Raw genomic sequence first — 21,506 nt, 5'->3', positions numbered from 1 at the left:
ATGTCACCTTCCGAGGTAACATGGGAGACTTTTCGGACGGATTCCCCCCATGGCTACTGAGGTCTACAAACGATGTCAAGCTCCATGTGTATTGGAGTGGAATAAACAGGGGTGCAGGAAATCTTCCTTTCAGTCAAAGAAATAGAATAATCATATTTGGGCCATCTCACACTGGCACCGAAACGACTGAACTATCACCAGCAACAACACTCGACAGCGAGCGCCATGTTAGTTACCAGGTAAAGAACCTTCCAGGTGAGGGGTCTGGACAAAGTGCTGAGTGAGCATGTGTTACTCCTGATGGCGAGTTTCTCGTTGCACTACATATTATGTTAATGTTATTAAACCAAATGAAATTGTGTTCACGACAATTGATGTAGTCTAAATTGGCTCTCAGAGAGTGGGGAGAATGAGTCATTTATCTCTGATTTATGATGTAAATGAAAGGGTTTCTTAGTGCCAGTCCTCTCAGTCAGTCTCCGTTTGTGTCCTGTTTTTGGTGATGATAAATCCAGTAATAGGAGAATGTTATTTTATTGTTTGTTATTATTCCAAAGGAAGATGATTCCAACATTTCTTTGGTCATCCACCATGGTGTTCTTCCTTGATTTACCAGGTTGTTTGCTATTGCTGAGCTCACCAATGTTTTTTTTTTCTTCTTCTTCTAGATGTACAAACCAGTAAATTTTTATTGGCCTATTGTTTTGGCTATGTCTTTATTGGTATAGACTAACTTTATTGTTAGCTTTGAAGTTAGCCAGCTTCACCTAACTCAGTCATGTCAATCTAGCACTTGTAATAACAGAGACTAGCAGCATTTTCCGTTGGTTTGAGTTCCTATTGGCATGTTGTGTCCAAGATAATAACAACATGGCTTTGGCTTTGAAAAAGTAGCCTGCACAGTGCATTGTGGGCAGCTTTTATTCTGATAGCCTACGGGGGAGATTGCATTGGCTGTTAAGGTTAGACCTGTGACAGTTAGCAGTTATATCTGAAAACTACTGTAGCACTGCACTTCCATAAGAATCTCAACATGTACGTGTAACTTCAAGGTAGTGCTATCAAGTTTTACACATTATTGGATGAAACAACTGTTCAACAATGACTGATACCTTTAGGGTCGTTTAACATGGATCCAAATGCGCTGATGATGTAATTGGCCTTGAGGCGTATGATCTGATCCTCGTCCTCAATCCAATCACCATCGTCAGTTTGCTCTGTACGACAGAACTCCATGCCAGCCACACGACCTGCCTTCATGGTCACCTCACGAGGGGACAGGAAGGGCATGAACTCACATTTCTCCTCCTTGGCAAGCTCCATCTAAAGACAGAGAGGAAATACAGTGGTCAGGGGTAGAAGGATGCGATCGACAGGTCCAATTACCACTAGGTAGGGTGAGAGCATATACTGTATATACTGTGTGTTCAAATTGTGGCTTGAGTATTTGTAGTCTCAGAGTACACACGCTTAATATAGAATTTCCCATGAAATGTAATCAGAAACTGGGTAGAAATATGTCTCATTATTAAACTCAATGGAAAACTGTTTTTCCTGTGTTTATCTGGACTGGAATATATATTTTATAGTGTTACACATTACAATAGCACACAACAGGAGCCACATAGGAAGTTCTCCTGCTATGTTCAAAGACCAATTTCATACGGATTAATAAAAAAATTCCCCCATCTACAACAAAGTCATTGAAATTACATTTCCAGTCCTGAGATGTGGCAGAAAAGGGAGGGAGGGGGGAGGGGTGATGCTTTTATAATAGCCTCCCTTTCTCCCACAGTTTCCTGAAATTGTCTCAGTTGACATCAAGGCTCACGCTTCACACAATACTGAGCTTTTTCATGTGATGTGAAGGTTACTTACGCCTACAGTAGGCCTAAACTTAATATATCTTATAAACAAACTTCATTAGTGAGAGGCGATGCTGGAGGATTAACTGTCTGCTACTGCAGGGAAAAGCAAACAGCTGTTGATAATCACTTTACTTTTCTCATTACGATACAGGCTATTTTTAGCGTTACTATAATATGGCGGCACGAGGTGAGCTTTGACACAAAGCGTGATTAACGTTGGCGTTTGGAAGAAGAATGTACTGTACTGTCAAAACTCAACTGTCACATAAAATAACACTGAGAGAAAGACACCTTGAACTTCTCTTCGCAATCACAATCGTAGCAAAAGGTACGGCAACTGAAGAATGTATCTTAACGCAAAGTTCCACTTTTACTGAAGCACTAACACATCAAAAGTTGATAAGAATCAAAAGGAAAGGGATTATAAGTCAATGTCATGATTCAAATTCAGGGATATCTTTTGAGGGCCAGGGAAAATAGAAACAGCACTGCCCATGATATCCTTCCTCTCTCCTTTGTAGCTGCGCCACTAGAAAGGCATGGATCCCGGTGAGGGTTTCTGGTGCTCTCTGCAGTGTGTGTGCGGGCGAAAAGCTTTTGACAGTTATCGCCCCCCAGACCCAAAGACAGGCCTTTGCAATAAACAAGAGAGAAAAGAGGCTTAAGAGAGATGTCAGCAGGGGCAGGCAGAGGGACACTCGCACAGACAACTTAATAAACACACCTCTCTCTTCTCGCTGGCCTTCTTTCTAACTCTGCCTCTCTGTCTTTCTCTCCCTGTCTCATTCTCACGTCTGTCTTCCTCAAACAATTTAAGTGTCTCGTACACTGGCATAATGCAGATAATCTCTGTCAACATCATTTATTCATTTTTTGTTTCCATATCCCTAAATTCTTGCTTTTTTGGTCTCTACCTCTTCAGGGACAGCCCTGATGTTGGTGAAGCCTTTCCTGAAGACCACAAAGACCCTCTTGGCGCCGCAGCGCAAGGCAGAGGTAGCACAGTCAAACGCTGTATCGCCTGCTCCCAGGACAATCACCGTGCCACACAGCTCAGGCAGAGAGGACTTGCAGCTACACATTCCTAACAGATGGAAAAGAAGAGAAAATGGATGATTCATTATGAAAATGTTATATACATAAAGTCCTAAAGTATATGGTTCACAAACTACAAAATGCAAACAAATTAGTCAATTATGCCTGTCACCATCATTTATCTTGTTTCAGATATGTTGTTTGCAACTATGTAAGTGCTATTGCTGCAGCCATAGCCTCTCTGTACAGCACTAAGTAGACTATCGATCATGTCCATGTTTGCAGCGGTAGCGAGGTTTCCTTCTCTTGCTATCGCCATCCTATGCTTTACACATGGTTGTACGGTGGACCACATAGAGAAAAACCAGGCCTACTTAGTGAATACCATAGAAATGTTTGTCGTAGGAAGAGTTTTGTTAAAACAGTTCAATGCTGAAATGATTTGTTGATATCCAGAAATAATGCACCTAACCATAGAAATGATGGAAGTAAATTAATAATGCATTAACGAGTTACATGTTATATATATATATATAAAATAAAATATAGGCACATTTTATATGATTTAAACATTGTGTTTCTCTATGTCTTTCTGTGAGTGTCCATGTGTGTATGCATGTGTGTTATGCAACAGAATAAAAAAAATACTGTTAAGAGTAAGCCTACATAAACTCTGAGACCATTCATAGCTGTATGTAAGTTTTTCAATGAAAATGCTAAGAAAAAAAGATCTGATATGTTTTTTGTATACTATAGATATGTTTCTGTTGCAACCAAATAATTTACAAAATAGTTAACTCAAAAAACAGTTTTTTATGTACAAGGACTTTGTATGGCAGACTGGGGGATCAGGATCTGTGGATACAAGGATTTTCACAGTTTTCCAGGGGGTCTGCCTGAAATAAAGCCCCCCCCCCCCCCCCAAATCTTGTTTGTGTATAACTGTTATTGTAATCCTTTTTAAGAAACATTGCCATTCACTATATAGGCTTCAGTGCTCACCTGTTTTGCTTGCTTTGGCAACCAACGGCAGGAAATCCTTGGAGGTGTAAAAGCCTTGGTCGATGGTCAGGCCATCAAATATTTTATGTCTGTTAGCCTGGGGAAGACCTGGTGATAAAAGACAAAAAATAAGCAACAGAGGGGATCCCCAAGAGAGATGACTCTTGAGTACCAAACTACAGCAACAAACAAACAAATGGCACAGACGGAATTATGTAAATCCCTCCAAAAATAAAAGGAAATTATATGAAAGATTTAAGAAAAAGAGGTTTCCATGATCTTATGTCCTTATTTCCTCCAGTTCTCCATCTTCCAAACAATAATTCTTGGCTTTCTTATTCTGGTGGTGACATTTGCCAACTAGTCCAATGAAAGACAAGCCACTTTCATGTCAACACATATTTTTGGGGGCTGAAAACAAAATGATGTATTGGTTCCACTGTATTCTGTGCTAATTTATTCTCTTTCTTCTGCGATTAATTAACCTCTGTTTTATGACAAACTCTTATTGTCATTGTTGCAGAGTCATATAATCATTGGCAGCATTTAAACAGACTGTTTTCCACCAATGTCATGAATCAGATAAGCTCTTCTGATCATAATTGAGAAAAAAAGTAAAACGACACAATCTGACATATAATTTAGCGATAACCTTTTTGGAGAAATAATGTCATTTGTGTTTAGCGTAATGTTATATTGAATATCTAATCCAATCACCTAGTTCATGTTACTATTTTCATATCTTTCTGAACTGTCACATTTTAAGCTTTGAAATAGCCTGCTTCTGTATATGCATTATGTCCTGTGCTATTTTCAGCCGGTGTAAATGCTAACACCAACGGTATGCCTCCTCATGTGGACATTACAGTATATCATGGCTGAGAGCTCATTAAATATGGATATGAATTGCTGAGTAATACTGACTGGGAGAGTAAATTCTGACACGGAGCAAAGCAGTTTTCAGAAAGTGTTTAAAAATGCAAGGTTATATGACACACTGGGCACATTTCACTGAGACACAGCGGTGAGCAGTGTCTCTCATTGGTAGAAGGCTTTAATGTTAAAACATAGGAAGCAGTTAATTCTACAGGAGTGTTAACACAAATACACTGGAAACTTAATATTCAGCCAGGATCTGGGGATTTCAGAAGCTAGTACTGAAATCCCCAGTAGCAAGTCCAAATTGTCCAAATAAAATAATCTTTCTCGCCAATATATCTATATATTTATATATATATATATATATATATATATATAGGCGAGAAATATATATATATATATATATATATATAGTGGATATAAAAAGTCTACACACCCCTGTTAAAATGCCAGGTTGTTGTGATGTAAAAGAATGAGACAAAGATAAATCATGTCAGAACCTTTTTCACTTTTAATGTGATCTGTAATGTGAACAATTTAATTGAAAAACAAACTGAAATCTTCGAGTGGGAAAAATAAAAAATAAAAACCTTACAATAGCCTGGTTGCATAAGTGTGCACACCCTCTTATAATTGGGGATGTGCCTGTGTTCAGAATTAACTAATCACATTCAAACACACCTGCCATAATTTAAAGTGACTCTGATTAATCACAAATAAAGTTCAGCTGTTCTAGTAGGATTTTCCTGACATTTTCTTAGTTGCATCTCAGAACAAAAACAATGGTCCGCAGAGAGCCTCCAAAGCATCAGAGAGATCTCATTGTTGAAAGATATCAGTCAGGAGAAGAGTACAAAATAATTTCAAAAGCATTAGATATACCATGGAACACAGTGAAGACAGTCATCATCAAGTGGAGAAAATATGACACAACAGAGACATTACCATGAACAGGACGTCCCTCCAGAAAACTGGTCAGGAAGGCTTACAAGAGACCTACAGCAACATTAAAGGAACTGCAGGAATTTCTGGCAAGTACTGTTTGTGGCTATGTGCTACATGTAACAACAATATCCCGTATTCTTCATATGAATGGGCTATGGGGTAGGGTGGCAAGACGGAAGACTTTTCTTACAAAGAAAAACATCCAAGCAAAAACAAACATCAAGTCTCCCAAAAGCACATTGGAAAATGTGTTATGGTCTGATGAAACTAAGGTTGAACTTTTTGGCCATAATTCCAAAAGGTATGTTTGGCACAAAAACAACACTGCACATCACCCAAAGAACATAATCACAGTGAAGCATGGTGGTGACAGCATCATGCTTTGGGGCTGTTTTTCTTCAGGTGGAACCGGGGCCTTAGTCAGGGTGGAGGGAATTATGAAAAGTTCCAAATACCAGACAATTTTGGCACAAAACCTTCAGGCATCTGTTAGAAAGCTAAAGATTAAGAAGAAGTTCTCCTTTCAGCACGACAACGACCCAAAGCACACATCCAAATCCACAAAAGAATGGCTTCACCAGAAGAATATTAATGTTTTGGAATAGCCCAGCCAGAGCCCAGACCTGAATCCAATTGAACATCTGTGGGGTGATCTGAAGAGGGCTGTGCACAGGAGATGTCCTCGCAATCTGACAGATTTGGAGCACTTTTGCAAATAAGAGTGGGCAAATATTGCCACATTAAGATATGCCATGCTAATAGACTCCTACCCAAAAAGACTGAGTGCTGTAATAAAATCAAAAGGTGCTTCAACAAAGTATTAGTTTAAGGGTGTGCACACTTATGGAACCAGGTATTTTTTTTATTAAATGTGTTTCCCTCTCGAAGATTTCAGTTTGTTTTTCAATTGAATTGTTCACTTTATAGGTCACATTAAAGGTGGAAAAATTCTGACTTGATTTATCTTTGTCTCATTCTTTTACATCACAAGAACCTGGCATTTTTACAGGGGTTATTTTAATGACAGGACGGTAGGGGGCAGGGGTTAGGCAGACAGGTGTACAGTAGAGGGAGGCAGAGAGGAATGGTACCAGGAGGGGATTGGCCGAGGAGGAGGTTGACCCTGGTGGAATGTGTGGTGCAGTATCAGAAGCTAATACCGCTACACCTGACTACGGCACAACAAACACATTATGTTACACAAAATACCCCCGATTTTAGGGTACCAAAATGATTGCTACAATTGGTTTGACAGGTTTTCCGGACTGGTCAGGTGTGTTCCACCACATCATTATGTGCTCCTCATAGTAACTGTTGGATTTTAAATTTAAACTTTTTAACTATGGAGCCAAAAGAAGAAAAACAAATGCTTACTCTTCTAATAATAACAGAGGGCACTGATATGAGTTAGATAAAATAAGAAGACACACTGTGACATGTTTTCAAAGTTACAGGAAACATCCATCTGTTACAAAGAGGATAATGTTTTGTACCCTAAGACCTTAACCAAAGTTTCTATAGAAATGGCTGTTTAAAAAATGCAATGCTGGTGCAAGTTCAGTCCTTGCACATGTGCACTTCAAAGAGCAGTCATTCCCTAATTGAAAAATGCAAATAAATGCTAGAAAAAGCCAATATGTCATTGCTAGCTTGTTCTGCACACTGCGCTTAAACCAGAGGCTGCAGTGTGTGTTCGGCTACTCTACTAGACCATATAGTCATCATTAGCATTCGACACGGAATCAACGTGTGAACAAAAAAACACTCTCAGCAGATGATCATGACAAAGTGGATTTTAACAATAAAACTCTCTGACAATGCCATTGTAAGTAATGCAGCTCCATTTGCCATGTGTTTCATCTAATTTTCCTCTATCGCACCCCCCCACCACCCATCTCTGACTCGCGTGACTTACTGTTGGCAGGCCGTACATGTACAGTGAGTGAACCTTACCCCCACTTTTTTTATATATATAAAAGAATATAATAGGATATATAATAAATCATCTCTTGCAGATGTTTTCATTCTCCCCCGGGCACTCCTCTCATTAATCAAACCTTATCAGTTGCCATCAAACGAGAGAGTGAGAGAGAGAGAGAAAGAGAGAGCGGGGAGGAAGAGGGACACTGGGATAGGGGGAGAGACTGGAAGGAAGGGACAAAGACAAGGAGGCGGAGGTGGGGGAGGAGGTGGAGAAAAAGGCAGGGAACGCTCAGACTGTTATCTCTCTCTCTCTCTCTCTCTCTCTCTCGGTCTGTCTGTTGCTCTCACAGTGACTTTCATTCACTGCGCTGACTGAGTCATCCCCTGACCTCATTCACCCTTATGAATTGCGTATAGATGAACAAGCGCCAAGGGCAGAGTGTTCAATAATGCAGCGGCATACTAAGTACATTAAGATTTAACATAAATAAAGACCTCTGAAGCCATAACTGCCCTCTGCACTGGGATCCATTAACCTTGTCAATGGGAAAAAGAGACACGTCCAGAGAGAGAAAATGGCCGCTCCTGCCACACCTTACGGTAGCCAGTGGAAGTAAGATAAGCCTGATACGCTGGACTAATAGTGACATAATGATTTACAACCAGAAAAGGGTAGCATTTCAAAAGAAACATGGCAGATAGATATGAATGAACTGATACCAATTGATGAACTGATACCAGTTGATATATACATGTGCTTCTATATAAACATGTACATTTAATAAACTGTTATTAATTGAGTTTTAAATGTGAAATGACTAACACCACCTGATACAGACTTCTTGATCAAAAGTTATCTCAGATCTGTATCATCCAGTCTATTAAGCCACCAACTTTAGTTATGGATTTTCATTTTTTTATATTTTATATTTTATACTTTAAACATCCGACTCCCTTCATGAATATTCAAAATGAGTCTACTTCGATCAATCGTCCTGCATGTGGTTTTCCTAACATCAACAGATTTAGTCCACCTCGTCTTTCAAGGTGTGCCAATCCAATCAATGGACGGCCATTCATCCGTTCTTCCAGACTTTCAGCAATACCCATAACATCTGCTGTCTCTCCTTCGTAACACTTTAAACACCAAAGAAGGGATGGACATTTTTGTAAACCAGAGAAATCAAAGAAGAGGGAAGACAACTGAGCTTCACCACCACAGATCACATTGTCGAGCGGAGCTGAGAGGGTTAATCTACTGTTTAAACCCAATGAACCTTTGAGCTGGCTTCCTAAGCCTATAGCTCAAATACAATGCCCTTATCTCCCTCCCTCAACCTGTCTTCCATTTAGCATACTGCCAGGTAGAAATTAGCATGTCAACCATGTCGGAGGATGACATTTAAAAAGCCTGTAAAGGACTAGTATGAAATCACAGAAATGAATTGCAAACACACTGCCACTTTCATTTTTCACAGGGAATTGTAATTCCTTTACATTCCTTTGTGAAGAAAAGGAAAAAAAAAAACTATCTCAAAATGGTTTTAAATTAATGACTTGCCCTAATTAGGGGGTTTGCTATCAAAGGACTCTGAGCGTTTTTGAAAAAACGAATTATAGGTATATCGGGTTTTTTTTGGGGTTTTTTTTGTTCTGTCTTACTTCGGTAAAACCAAACAAACATGCACAAGCTTTGAGGAATGTTTTGAGTTGCTCAGTAATTTGCATGGTAGGAATAATTTATGAAAATAAAGAAACATGTTATTATTTTATGACTATACAAAAAAAGTTGATTAAATGCTGAGTAATTAACAAAAATGTGGGTTACTTAAAAATATGAAATAGTATAATTGAACTATACCCCTGCCAATATTTTTTTTTTTTTGCCATTTTATATCATTCACAACAGAAACTGTGGAATGAGTGAACTGGGACCCTAGGCTTTAAGAAGTTGTAATTTCATTCTTTTTAGCTCAGGTAAATTGGAGATTAACTACATTGACCACAAACCACTGCACACAGGTACATGATAAGACAGCAAGACAGAAGAAAGCTCTAATATGTGATTGATAGTACTACTTGAAAGTGTGTCTTCTTTACTTTAATGAACTGATCTACTAAAATCATTCAATGTTAATTATGCAGCTAGCTATTAGATTGCCAAGAACCACTAGCTCAGCACAGTATCAAAGGCTTTCGTGAATGGACACTATTAGAAATTTGTGACATATGTTTTTGCTGTATTAGAAGAAACTAGCATTTCAACTAGGAACAGGGCGGAGCTTGCATTGCCAAAAACCTAATGAGAACATTAGACCCTGTTCATTAAATCCTAACTGTACATTAATTTATTCCTTCGGAGCATATCTGGAAAAAACAAGTCCTGTACACAAATGTTTTCCTTCATTACAAATGAAGGAAATAACAAAATGTGTCCTTTACATAAAAAGGCCCTTTCGTGTACATGTTAAATAAGCAATTAGTGTTTATTTGTATTAATGTTTAAAAATATGGTTAAGTGATAAGCACTGCAGTAATGGGAACAACGAGCCCTACAAACCCTTTCATAATGCATAAAAATATATCATGACAATATTCATTATTATCCAACCAAAACCAAAACAACCTGCAAAAGCACTAATCTCTGTGTAACATAATACTTCTTTGATTCTCCTGAGAAACGGCACATTCGAATTATAAATATAGTTTGATCCGACTCTGTGAAACACTGCTTCAGCTGAGGCAAAGCCACAGACAATGGAACCCTGCGCTGATTACTTCAACTGCCAATTAATGGTCGAGTTAGAATGAAACCTGCAGATGCAGAAGCAAAAACGGCTGAAACAGAGTAGGCCGTGTGTAATCTAAGCTCGCCGATAAACTTGAATTGATTCCATAAGTCCTGGGTCAAGATTCTACCTATAATGCGCACAGGCTGTATCGCAGCCCTTGACCATGGTACAGTCGCTAAACACAAGGAGGCCAGGCAAAGGAGGCTGTGGGTTAGGGTTGACTACAGGACAGCCTCCCATGTCAGTGCTGAGGTGCCAGTGCTAAAGAGCTTTCGGGGGTCAGCAAATCCAAGCTCTGGGATAACTCAGCGGGAGGAAGCATAGGTGGAGATTTTTGACGGGGCACCCAGTGTGATTGGTGGCAGCTCAGCAGGCCTCACAACGCACAGTCTTAGGTTAGCATTCTGGGACACGGTACCGCACACAGGAATATCCAATAAGATGTGATTGAAGCTGATGCCGCGAGTCGGTTTAGAGCACATCCTCCAACAGAGCAACCGAAGGGCAGGGATTCTCTACGAAGAGAATAGGACCCCATTTTCATTACTGTAGAAATGGTCAGCCGCTGTATTGTAAGCACTATTTGGAGATACATTGTGGCACACCGTAGCGAAATGATTTACAACGGATACAAGCATTTGTGTTTGGAGAAGTTCATGTTTTCACTATCTTTTACGGTCAGCATTCTCACTGTTGCTGCACATTTCAAACCACATCATTATTTTGCCCAAACACATTGGTATGACGGTTCATTCACAGTATAGGGAAAAGTGATTCTGAAAAAATAAAATAAATTAATAACAAACCAATGCCGATAAAGACAGCTTTATAACCTTCCTCTCTCAGAGAAAGGAGAGTCATCCCGTCTTGGCCCAAGGCTTTCTCACACACCACCTAAAACACAGACAAGTCATTTGTTATAATGGGAGCCCAAGCTCTAAAAGCATTTTAAACTGAAAATCGATTGTAAAATAATAACACTTTTTGGTTGGCAAAACATAGGATCAAAAACTTCTGGTTGGAAGAAAATCTCTGTAAAAATGTAGTTCAGCCAGGTTTCATATTTGGGTAAAAGTCCACTTACCCTGAGTTATTCCACAGAGTCATTTTTCAAACCTTTACCTCAAATAAACTGACAATGTATTATTCCTTGAAATAAATATAAATCAATATAAATCAAATAATAATCAAATTCAATTAAACTGGTACATCCTGTGTTTACCAGTCAGTTTTGTACACAGTTGTATCAATCCATGGGTTATTTAAATAATATGTTACCTATTTTGTCGTAGATATTCACCTCGGACAGTAAAACTTTATTTGCTTGAGAGAAAAAGGAAATCATGTCTGTATCATGTCTGACTGAATAATACTTTTTTCGGGGAATAGAGCCTACCCTTTCTAACCAGAATACACAGAGGATGAATTGACCAAGGCTCAGACAGCTGCCGAGGAGCGGGCCGATGGTGAACCAGTTAATCCCCAACCTTTGCCCAGAATATCCGGAGATTGGTGGTGTAGTTGCAGATCGTACAATCTAATGCCAACTGAAACGGAATGCTTTTGTTGCAAGTGGGATCTATTGAAGACAATGTTGGAGAACATGGATGAATTTTGCCCCTCTCGTAACTCCTGTGTTCCTGGAGATTTTTTTTTTACCTTCTAGGCCCAAGGGACCCAATAGCCAGCTCTCAAAACTTTTGCAAACAAATGTGTGCCTTTACAAACAAAACATGGCCCTGACAAAAAATAATAAGTCCCCGACAAAAAAATGGGACAGCTAGCGGAGCTACCTATCTTCACGAAGCTGGTTGCGGTTAAAGTTCACGCCCACCTCGATGACATCATTGCCAAACGACAGAATCTGTGTGAGGTGGCTATAGGAAATAATTCGCTAGTGCCCATTTGAAGTCACCAAATTCCGCCAGCTCTTTTGTCAGAATACAGTTGAAAATATTGATGCCAGCGTGACAGATTACCGTGTCGTCTGAAGTGTTTTGGAGTAGTTTCCCGCTTGCTATGCAGCTTTTGTAAAGCGGGACAGACTGTTTCCATTCATGAATTTGGGTGATGCTAATAATGCTAATTACAGACTGAGACAGAGCTGAATAATGGATTATTTGGAAAAAAAAAACATCTATATGTGCCTTTAGGAACAACTCAGGTTAAGTGGAATTATACCCAAATATGAGTCCGGCCTGGACTATTCCTTTAACGAGGTTCTATCTAGTCTGGTCTGCTCTGCAATGGTGTACTAGCAGGCTGGCCATGGCGCGCACTATCGATTGCCCTTTCTCACCAGCGTGGCATTCAGACAACAGACAGACAGGCGAGAGCAGTGCCCCCAGTTGCAGTCAGAGACACCGGTCTCTGCAGCCTGGAGCCTGCATGCCTGCCTGCCTGTCTGACGCAGCTTTTAATTGTTCTTTATTAATGCGCCTGACATTTGGGCTGCTGATCTTCTCCCAGACCTGTCGCCTGCCATGCCTGTGTTAGCCTCTGATGTGGGTGAAGGAGGGAGGGAGGGATGTAGAGGTGGGGGACTCATTACCTTGACACCCAAATCCTTCATTAGCTCCACCTCGAAGTTCACTACCTCGTATGGCAGCCTGAACTGAGGGATCTCTGCAGAGCTGAGAGAGAGAGAGGAAAAGTGAATTAAACTGGGATTTGGGGGGGGTTAGTAGTATGAAGAGGAAGGGGTAAACAGAGAAAGTTAGAGGAGAGGAGAGAAAAATGACAAATACACAGGAAGAAAATTCTCCATTGTTGTGACACCTGTTCTGCTGTCTTATTCATTTTGTATTTCAGATGGTGTTTCCCTTTGCTACCTGAACATCATCCTGCCCTCATGTCCAATCTATCCATGAACAAACTTCAAATGTTATTCCCCATGGGCTGTTGATGTGAAACCCACTCTGGACATTCAGAGGAGTCCTAGGAGCAATCAACTTCATACTGAATCATTCCAATAGTGAAAGGCCTTTGTAGGTAATTGATACCCCCGTCCAAACCCAGGCATTTAAAAGATGAATATTTGCAATTACCTAGCATCTCATTAGCAAATGTGACCTTATACACTCTTCTCTATATTGATCCGACAAACCCACTATGATCAACAGTGCCCTTTAGTGGTAAAGGTCCACCCAAAAGGACACGAATTTAGATGAATTACAGATGCATATCCCCAAGCATTAATGAAGAGTCACAGATCTGGAAATAAGCTCCACCATCAACTAATTGCTGCAGGAAGCAAATGCATTATTTAATTACACAACAGACCTCTGTCCTGACAAATACAAGTTGTGTTCAAAATGCTGTTCTAGTCCTATTTAACAACTCTGACACCATAAAACAGCGAATGGTTCTACTTTCTGTATTTTTATGTGAAACCTGTCATTAAGCAAAAAAAAACCTTTCATATGACTTTACAAAAGACATTACTGTACATTGTCAACTTGAAAAGGGGTATATGTGATAATAAACACTTGAGGGATGGGGGAGTTTTACCTCAATCCACCGATCCACTTCTGTTTCTCGAATATGGTAATGTCATCATAACCCAGACGAGCCAGGAAGGAAGCACAGCTAATGCTGGCTGGGCCACAGCCAATCAGAGCGATCTTTGAGTGGAAGCTGTCAGGCATCTGGTCAGGAGCAGGGAGAGCTGGATTTCTCACCTGGGGGATCCCCATCTTACTGAAAATCTGGAGGGAGAAGACACAGGATGGTGCTTGGCTTACTTGGGCTGTATTTTCAGAGGCATCCCAATTCTGTCCACTAATTAGTCTTTTTTAGATTAGAGTAGATTCAATATAGTGCAAAATATATTTGTCAAATGGAATATTCCCTCCCCTTACTGTCCTGTTTTCTTACATACCTAAAACTACGGAATTCCATTTCAACATCAACAAAACCACAACCAGTTCCAACACTTTCGCCCTATGTCCACTTTCGCCCTATGTCCACTTTCACCCTATGTCCACTTTCGCCCTATGTCCGCTTTCGCCCTATGTCCGCTTTCGCCCTATGTCCGCTTTCGCCCTATGTCCGCTTTCGCCCTATGTCCGCTTTCGCCCTATGTCCGCTTTCGCCCTATGTCCACTTTCGCCCTATGTCCACTTTCGCCCTATGTCCTTTAAACAGTCCATAGTGGATATGTTGTGAAATGAGAGTAGTGGTGAAATTAACGTTGCTTTGTGTCCTTAATAAAGATATCTAGATCCATACATGAAGGTACCGATTGTTACTACAATATAATGCCTGAGCAGGCAAAATTATAGGTGACATTAATTTAGTTATTTATGAGTTTCATGAACTGGGAAGCCCAAATTGCTGCGTGACAATGCATTTTTAACAGTCCTTAAGAGTGGTTCTAAGGCCTCCCATTTATCATTGCTCTCACAGAAACCAAACAATGCATCAATTCAAAACACCATCTCTGTTTTTGTCATTCCTATCACACTATCACACTAACTGAAACAATGAATGCCAAACTACTTGTGACAAACCACTGCAGCGTTGGACGCTTTGCTTCTGCATGTTTGGATTTATGTGTGGGCAGCACTGGGCACAGCAAGCGCACAGCACATGCATACAGAAGCATCAATCAAAAACATCACTCAGCTTTGATGGATGAAAAATGACTCCCCCCCACCCCCCCCCCCACCCCCCCATTCCCCCCGCGTAGCGCATATCATCATAACACAAATGGACACAACACAAGACAAGCCCCGCTCTTCAACTAAGATGACTCTCCACAGTCTGATCTCCTGAGGCTAACAGCAACACCGTCGTTCAGGCCATGTTACAGCATACAGTGCCTCAGTTCCAGACTCCAAGTAGACACTAATACGCTTACATCCACTATGGGATTATGGACTAGAAGAATCAAGAAGAGGAAAAAAAAAAAGACACCCAGTTGCCATGTTTCCTGCTCTAAATGTAAAAATCAAAGTAGGCTTTGACTTTATCAGCGATGTGGAGAGCGACTGCAGCTGGAAGCATGGAGCGCAGGCTGAAAGGAGCTGAGAGCAGCTGAGCAGCGACTGCCCCTATAGCCCCCTTATCTTCCTCTTCTCTGGGGTTATCTAATTATCTGCTAAATAACCGCCCTGACATTTCACATTTAAGGCAAGAGAAGAGCTGCCACCCTGATAGAGATGTATAAAAAGTCACAGCCGAGGCGGTTGGTGAGAAGAAGAAGACAGAGGAGTGGACAGAAAGCTTTTGTAATTGTGCCTTTTATCCTTTAGGAAGTAATGAAACTTCACAGCAAGCTTCTAGTTCTTTCTGAGGGTTGTAACTAGATTAGTCATGATAAGGGAGCAGGTGTGGGGGGGGTGAATGGGATGAAATGGCCAGGAATCAAATAATATGTTGTTGGCATCCGTTTAACTAGTAAGAAAGGAGCACGTAAATGCATAGTATAGAGCTGAGATGATTCTGAATGTGAAGAATACAAAATCCCCGGCAATGCAGCAGGCGTGTTTCTAATTGTTCAGAGGCAACATAGGGAAATAAACATACAGTATATTACGATATACACCGATACAGTAGAACCACAAACAAACAACAACACAACAAGATGCTTTGTATAATATGGATGTTGAGCTGACAGAACAAAATGCCTGTAGATCCACGGCAGGTGGTTGATTATCTTTGCTTGCGACTGTAGTGTGTCAGTAAACTAAGGCACAGTAACATTTAGTTGGGTAAAGCAAATCTACAGTACAGTTGAGGACAGCTGCATTACATTAATGTAGGTAAGGAGTGACATGGACAAGGATATTGTGTTTTTGAATGTACCAGCAAAACCTCATGTGTAGAGAAAAGCCTAGAGAACCAATTTGTGGAAATGTAGGATTTTGGCCAGAGGTGTAAAAACGGTAGAATTGTCCTTCATTCTGCATAATAGTAATCTGGAAGGTTTTTTCCCTTTGTCAAAATGCACTCATCATTTTGCCGGAAACAAAGCGGAATCAAAGCATTCGTTAGTGGGTAGAGGAAACACATCCTTAGCAGCAGGCAGCCCTACAAGTCAATGTGTGGGTCAAAGGTCGCAATTCATGCCCACACACTATCTCTGACATTTTACTTTAATTAGGTGTTACCATGGAACTAAATAGCTCACCAGGACAATGACAGGAATAGATACCCTGATTATCTCTGAGCTATACATGAAAACACACATACACACCTGATGTTCAAATCATTATTCAACATGAGGAAGAAGAAGGTGAAAAAGACAGGGGCACAGATGATCAAACAAACCTAGCATATAGCAGTTCAAAAACATGTAGCATTATGCACACCGCTGTCATCAAAGATAACAGCCATGGCACATGAAGAACAACCACACATCTGCTTTTTTATCGATTTAACTCTAAAAAGATCTGTACAGAATTCCTTTAAAGACTTTATTGGCACTCCAATCTCTACCCCTCTGCCTTAGTCATGTCTCTTCAGAACATAAAATGAATCTTCATTGACACAGGCTCCTGTATGTGTTTTAGACATGAAAGCAAGAATCTCAGATTCCTTATGTCTCCTTAGCTCTGACATCTTAACTGCAGTAAATCATCTGTGTGGACGATAAGTTCTTGCATAAGTCCCTGTTCTTTTTTTTGTGTGTTCACTGGTTTTTACCTCTATTTCCTACCCAACTCCCCTTCCCACCAGACTGTTTCCTAATGGTGAATCTGATGTTTATCGTAGCAGAAGGATAGGCTTGGATAATAAACTAGGGGGAAACTATGACTTTAATGGCAGAGGGTGACAGACGCATTGCGCCGGGCCCGTACCAACGCCATAACAAAGGGTTGAGAGGCACCATTAATACTGAGCTACATGCCGCAGCCCGCCTCTCCATCACCCGTTATGGGGACTTAGTAGAGACAGGAAAATGTAATGTACAGTGGGACTGAAACACAGCACAGAGCAATAAAGCAGGGTAGAGACTACAGACCAGAGTACAGTACAGAAGAGTACAGTTCAGTACATACTACAGAGCGCAAAGTAAAATGCAGTGCAGGAATTGAGTTAAATTACAGCTTATAATTAGCACAGCATAGTGAAAGACAATACAGGCACAGTACAGATTACACAGCACAGAGAAACATGTAGGTCAGTAGAGTAAATCAGTGTTCACAAGATTATAGACGACAGAATATAGACAAATGTTTGGTGTATGACAGTGAGGTAGAGTACAGTGGAGTACAGAGGGAAGTTCAGTTTAGGAAATTATAGTACATCAGAGTACAAGGGAAAGGTCAGGGTAGGAGAGTAGACTGTAGTAGATGAAGAACCGAATGACAACCATCTCGGCAGCCCTTCAATAATCTGGCCTTCACAGTAGAATGCCCAGACAGAAGCTACTCCTGAGTAAAAGGCACATGACATGCCATTTGAAGGACTTTTAGGATGAGGAAATATATTCTCTGGTCTGATGACACCAAAATCGAACTATTAGGCATGAAAGCCAAGCAATACATCTTGTGAAACCAAGGTACCACTCGTCACCTGGCTAATACCATCCCTACGATGTGGCATGTTGGTGGGAGCATCATGCTACGGGGATGCTTCTCAGTGGCAGGGACTGGGAGACTGGTCAGGTTTGAAGGAAGGACGAATGGAGCGAAGGGACCATTCTACATGTTTATCTGTTACAGCCGTGCAACACAACTGTCAAATCCATCAACCTATTGACCACACAGTATGTGCCTCCTTGTACACAGTCATTATCCTCTACATCAGATCTATGTGAAAACATCATACTACACCACGTTATACATTATATCATACCTGGCAATATTTGGGCCGCATTTCTAACTCACACTTTACATAAGCAGTATTGTGTTTGGCCTTCAATCCAGCATATCCGCGAATCTAATTGGGACTACGGAAGAGGTTCAGAAAGTGCTATTCGGCAAACATCCATACCTCGGTAGCGAACTGCTGCAGCCCGCCGATGTTGATCGGTCCTTCCTCAGAGGCGTAGAGGTTACAGCCTCCCACACAGAGGTCAGAGGTCGGACACACCATGCCACAAGTCAGGCCCAGGGGGTTATCCGACAAGATGGACTTTGCTGCCCCATAGTAGTTCTGAAACACAGAGAGACATAACACAACACGTAACACAGCACACATGAGGACTGAACTCAAAGCAGAGTACAGCACCCGATACGCACTGACCCACATTAAACGCAGGTATCAACCCTGACCTCAACATTTAAGCAATACAACGCCTTATGCTTCATACTGACGGGTGGACATCAGGTAAATGTGGTGTGCATTGTGAACAGCCCGTGGCATGACTATGATTTCCTGTTCCCCAGTGTGAACATCAGCAAGCAGGGACGACTGACAACAAGCCCTGGATGATTACCATGTGTCCTCTGGCTGTCAGGTCAGGGTGGGAGGACTGGACAAATGACGACACACCATGTCCTGGTTGGTTTCTTTGCAAAGTATAGTTAGTCATAAACTTTACATAATTGAACTAAAATATTATTATTACTATCTTGAAAGTATATGTGAAATACCTACAGCCTTTATTGAACAATAACTCTAGGAAATGTTGCGTTGCAAGCTGCAAGAAAACACTGAGAGATCATAATAATTTAATTAGAGAAAAACCCATTCTCCTTTATTAGTTCTATAGATTTTAAATGACTGATTTGGTTAAATGTGATGAACAATGCTTTGTTTCTATACTATCTTCCATATGGGAATGAGAATGAGTTCTACCTAAAGCCAATTTAAAAAATTTAACAGTTCTAATGTCCCCTTGCATAAGAAATTCATAGCATTTACGGATTCAATGCTAACTAATGTCAAGGAGACAATTTCTCTTGAAACCCATCAGACCTTTGAAATTTTAACAAGAAACAAGAACAGACCTGTGAATATACCAAAAATCATAAGCCCCCTTTAAGTGTCATAACAGAGTACATAGAGTTTGCCATACAAATATGTTAGCCAGGCTAACATATATTGCATAAGATAATGAAGCAACAGTAGGAGTCCAAGATTACAGAATGAAAACCTTTCATGTTTGCTTTTCCTCTATGCTAACAACGAGGTAGCCGAACTGTTTATTTCAACACATTAATCTACTGAAATTACAGATTTGATCTGTTTTACAATGTTTACCCCATTCACAGCATATATCGTCACTGTTAATAACATATCTTATCAGACACAGCGTACAAAGCAGGTTTGTTTACAAAGCATAATTAAATAGCAATTATGTGTGTGTTCTGTGTATTTGGCCTTAATCATACGGACGTAAGGAACCTATAGCTCCTGTATTAATATAAACTGTTGCCGTTCACAGCATTAATGTACTCAGTAGTGTTGTAGTTGGAGGTACATGCTAGGACATTGCTTCCTCAACCTTTTGTATTTTTATATTGCATGTCAGTTTCCCCTTATTCTCTGGAGAAGCGCATTGAAAGTGTTGTCAACTTGCTTTGTTTTTTACAGCTATACCAATGCATGATTCACCCTGGTGGAAGTAGAACCTCTGGTCTTTTCTCTCTTAGCATACAGCAGGTGGCTAATGGGCTGCCAAGATCAAGTTCCACCAAGCCCGGGTCTCAATCAATCACGCCTTGAAGTGACGTTGTGTTTTAATGAAAATAGTAGTGATACATTTATAAATAATCAAAGCTTTCATGTAAATCATTTTGGTCACTTAAAATAGAACTGTTACCTTGTTGGCAATACTGGTGATGAATGACTTGATGTCCAGGTTGGTGGGGCAGCTTTTTTGACAAGGGGCATCTGCACATTTCAGGCACCTAAATACACAAACACAAATACCAATTGAAGGCAACTGTCGTCATTGTTTCAGCATCCTAATAAATGCTACACTACTAAAGATGAAGTTCTAAGCTTCTACACCAAATAACTGTTTTGAAAAGGGAACTGTTGGCGAGCTCTTAAAGGTGTGAGTGTAATGAAAGTGTGACGCAAATCTTGAAAGAGAGGTAGGGATCGAGAGGGACAGAGAGAAAGAGGTCAACAGTGGATGAGTGGTTGAAAGTAAAAGAACAGAGCGGAAAAATAGAGAATAGAATGAGAGGAAAAGAAAAAAGAGAGAAAAAGACAGGAACAAAAGAGAGAGAAGAGGGAACTCCCCCCCCTTTCCACTACAGCTGGACACCTATAATAATCCCATCTTGCAATTCTCTGAGCTCAGAGCAGAGCAGAGTGCACCGGTCTGCCATTAATACCACTTATCACCCTGACAGCAGGGCAATTATAGAGGGGCTGTAGCCAGGTAGACGGGCTGTAGCTAGCAGTGCCCGGCGCCGATGCTTCCACACCCACACACACACACATACACATTCAAGCACACAAAAGCGCACACAAGCCACTCACTCACAACTTGCATAGTGCACACACACACACAGACGCTCAGCAGTTAGATGTTTTATTAAACCTGGGTGGTTGATCATCAGCTGACATCACTGTTGACCCATTTTTTATTCCACAATAAATTATCCTTTAGCCTATAGCATAATGGATATTGCCGCAGTGTATCTCCGACCGAAGAATAGCTGGAGACAGCACAATGAAATGGGGCTGAATGGGGCAGAGGGAAGAACGCACGCGGGCACGCACACACACACACACACACACAAACAACGCTAAGAGAGAAAATGCTCCCGAGATATTATCCGGCATCATGTTTGTTATCTGAAGCTTACTGATTAATACTGGAGGAAGTGTGCTACTGAGGAGTCTTGGGGAGAGGTCTATCTAAACAGCCATACATACATACATACATACATACACACACATACACGCATACACGAAACAATAGAGAATACATACAACTCACATTTCAGAGGTATTTTAATGTGCAACCTCCTTAAATATTAATACAGCGTATATGACCCGTGCAAATATACATTATAGCCTGTGTTTTCAAACCAGCTCAAAATACACCAAGGCATTAATAAAGATGAGATCTAACAGATGGATAAAAATTTAATGAAATTGAAAATCTGTGCGAGCGAGAAAGGGCACCTTCCGTTGGCTGTTTTTTCCCCTC

At 40.7% G+C, this 21,506-nt stretch overlaps 1 protein-coding gene across 1 annotated transcript in view; it reads right to left on the bottom strand.

Moving 5' to 3' along the window:
• dpyda.1 (dihydropyrimidine dehydrogenase a, tandem duplicate 1) overlaps nt 1–21,506 on the bottom strand; it is a 198,477-nt gene that overhangs the window by 121,186 nt on the left and 55,785 nt on the right. Inside the window, exons 4-11 of the mRNA XM_010891133.5 lie at nt 20,160–20,247; nt 18,386–18,547; nt 13,955–14,151; nt 12,996–13,077; nt 11,251–11,338; nt 3,906–4,013; nt 2,783–2,952; nt 1,113–1,323 (exon numbers count right to left, since the gene is read on the bottom strand). Coding sequence (XP_010889435.2) covers nt 1,113–1,323; nt 2,783–2,952; nt 3,906–4,013; nt 11,251–11,338; nt 12,996–13,077; nt 13,955–14,151; nt 18,386–18,547; nt 20,160–20,247 — 1,106 coding nt within the window. The remainder of the gene's footprint in view (nt 1–1,112; nt 1,324–2,782; nt 2,953–3,905; nt 4,014–11,250; nt 11,339–12,995; nt 13,078–13,954; nt 14,152–18,385; nt 18,548–20,159; nt 20,248–21,506) is intronic.

This window comes from Esox lucius, chromosome 21 (genome assembly GCF_011004845.1).
Source record: "Esox lucius isolate fEsoLuc1 chromosome 21, fEsoLuc1.pri, whole genome shotgun sequence".
Classification (NCBI taxonomy): Eukaryota; Metazoa; Chordata; class Actinopteri; order Esociformes; family Esocidae; genus Esox; species Esox lucius.
Note: the sequence above shows the minus strand (reverse complement) of the source record. Positions and strands in the feature narration are given on the sequence as shown.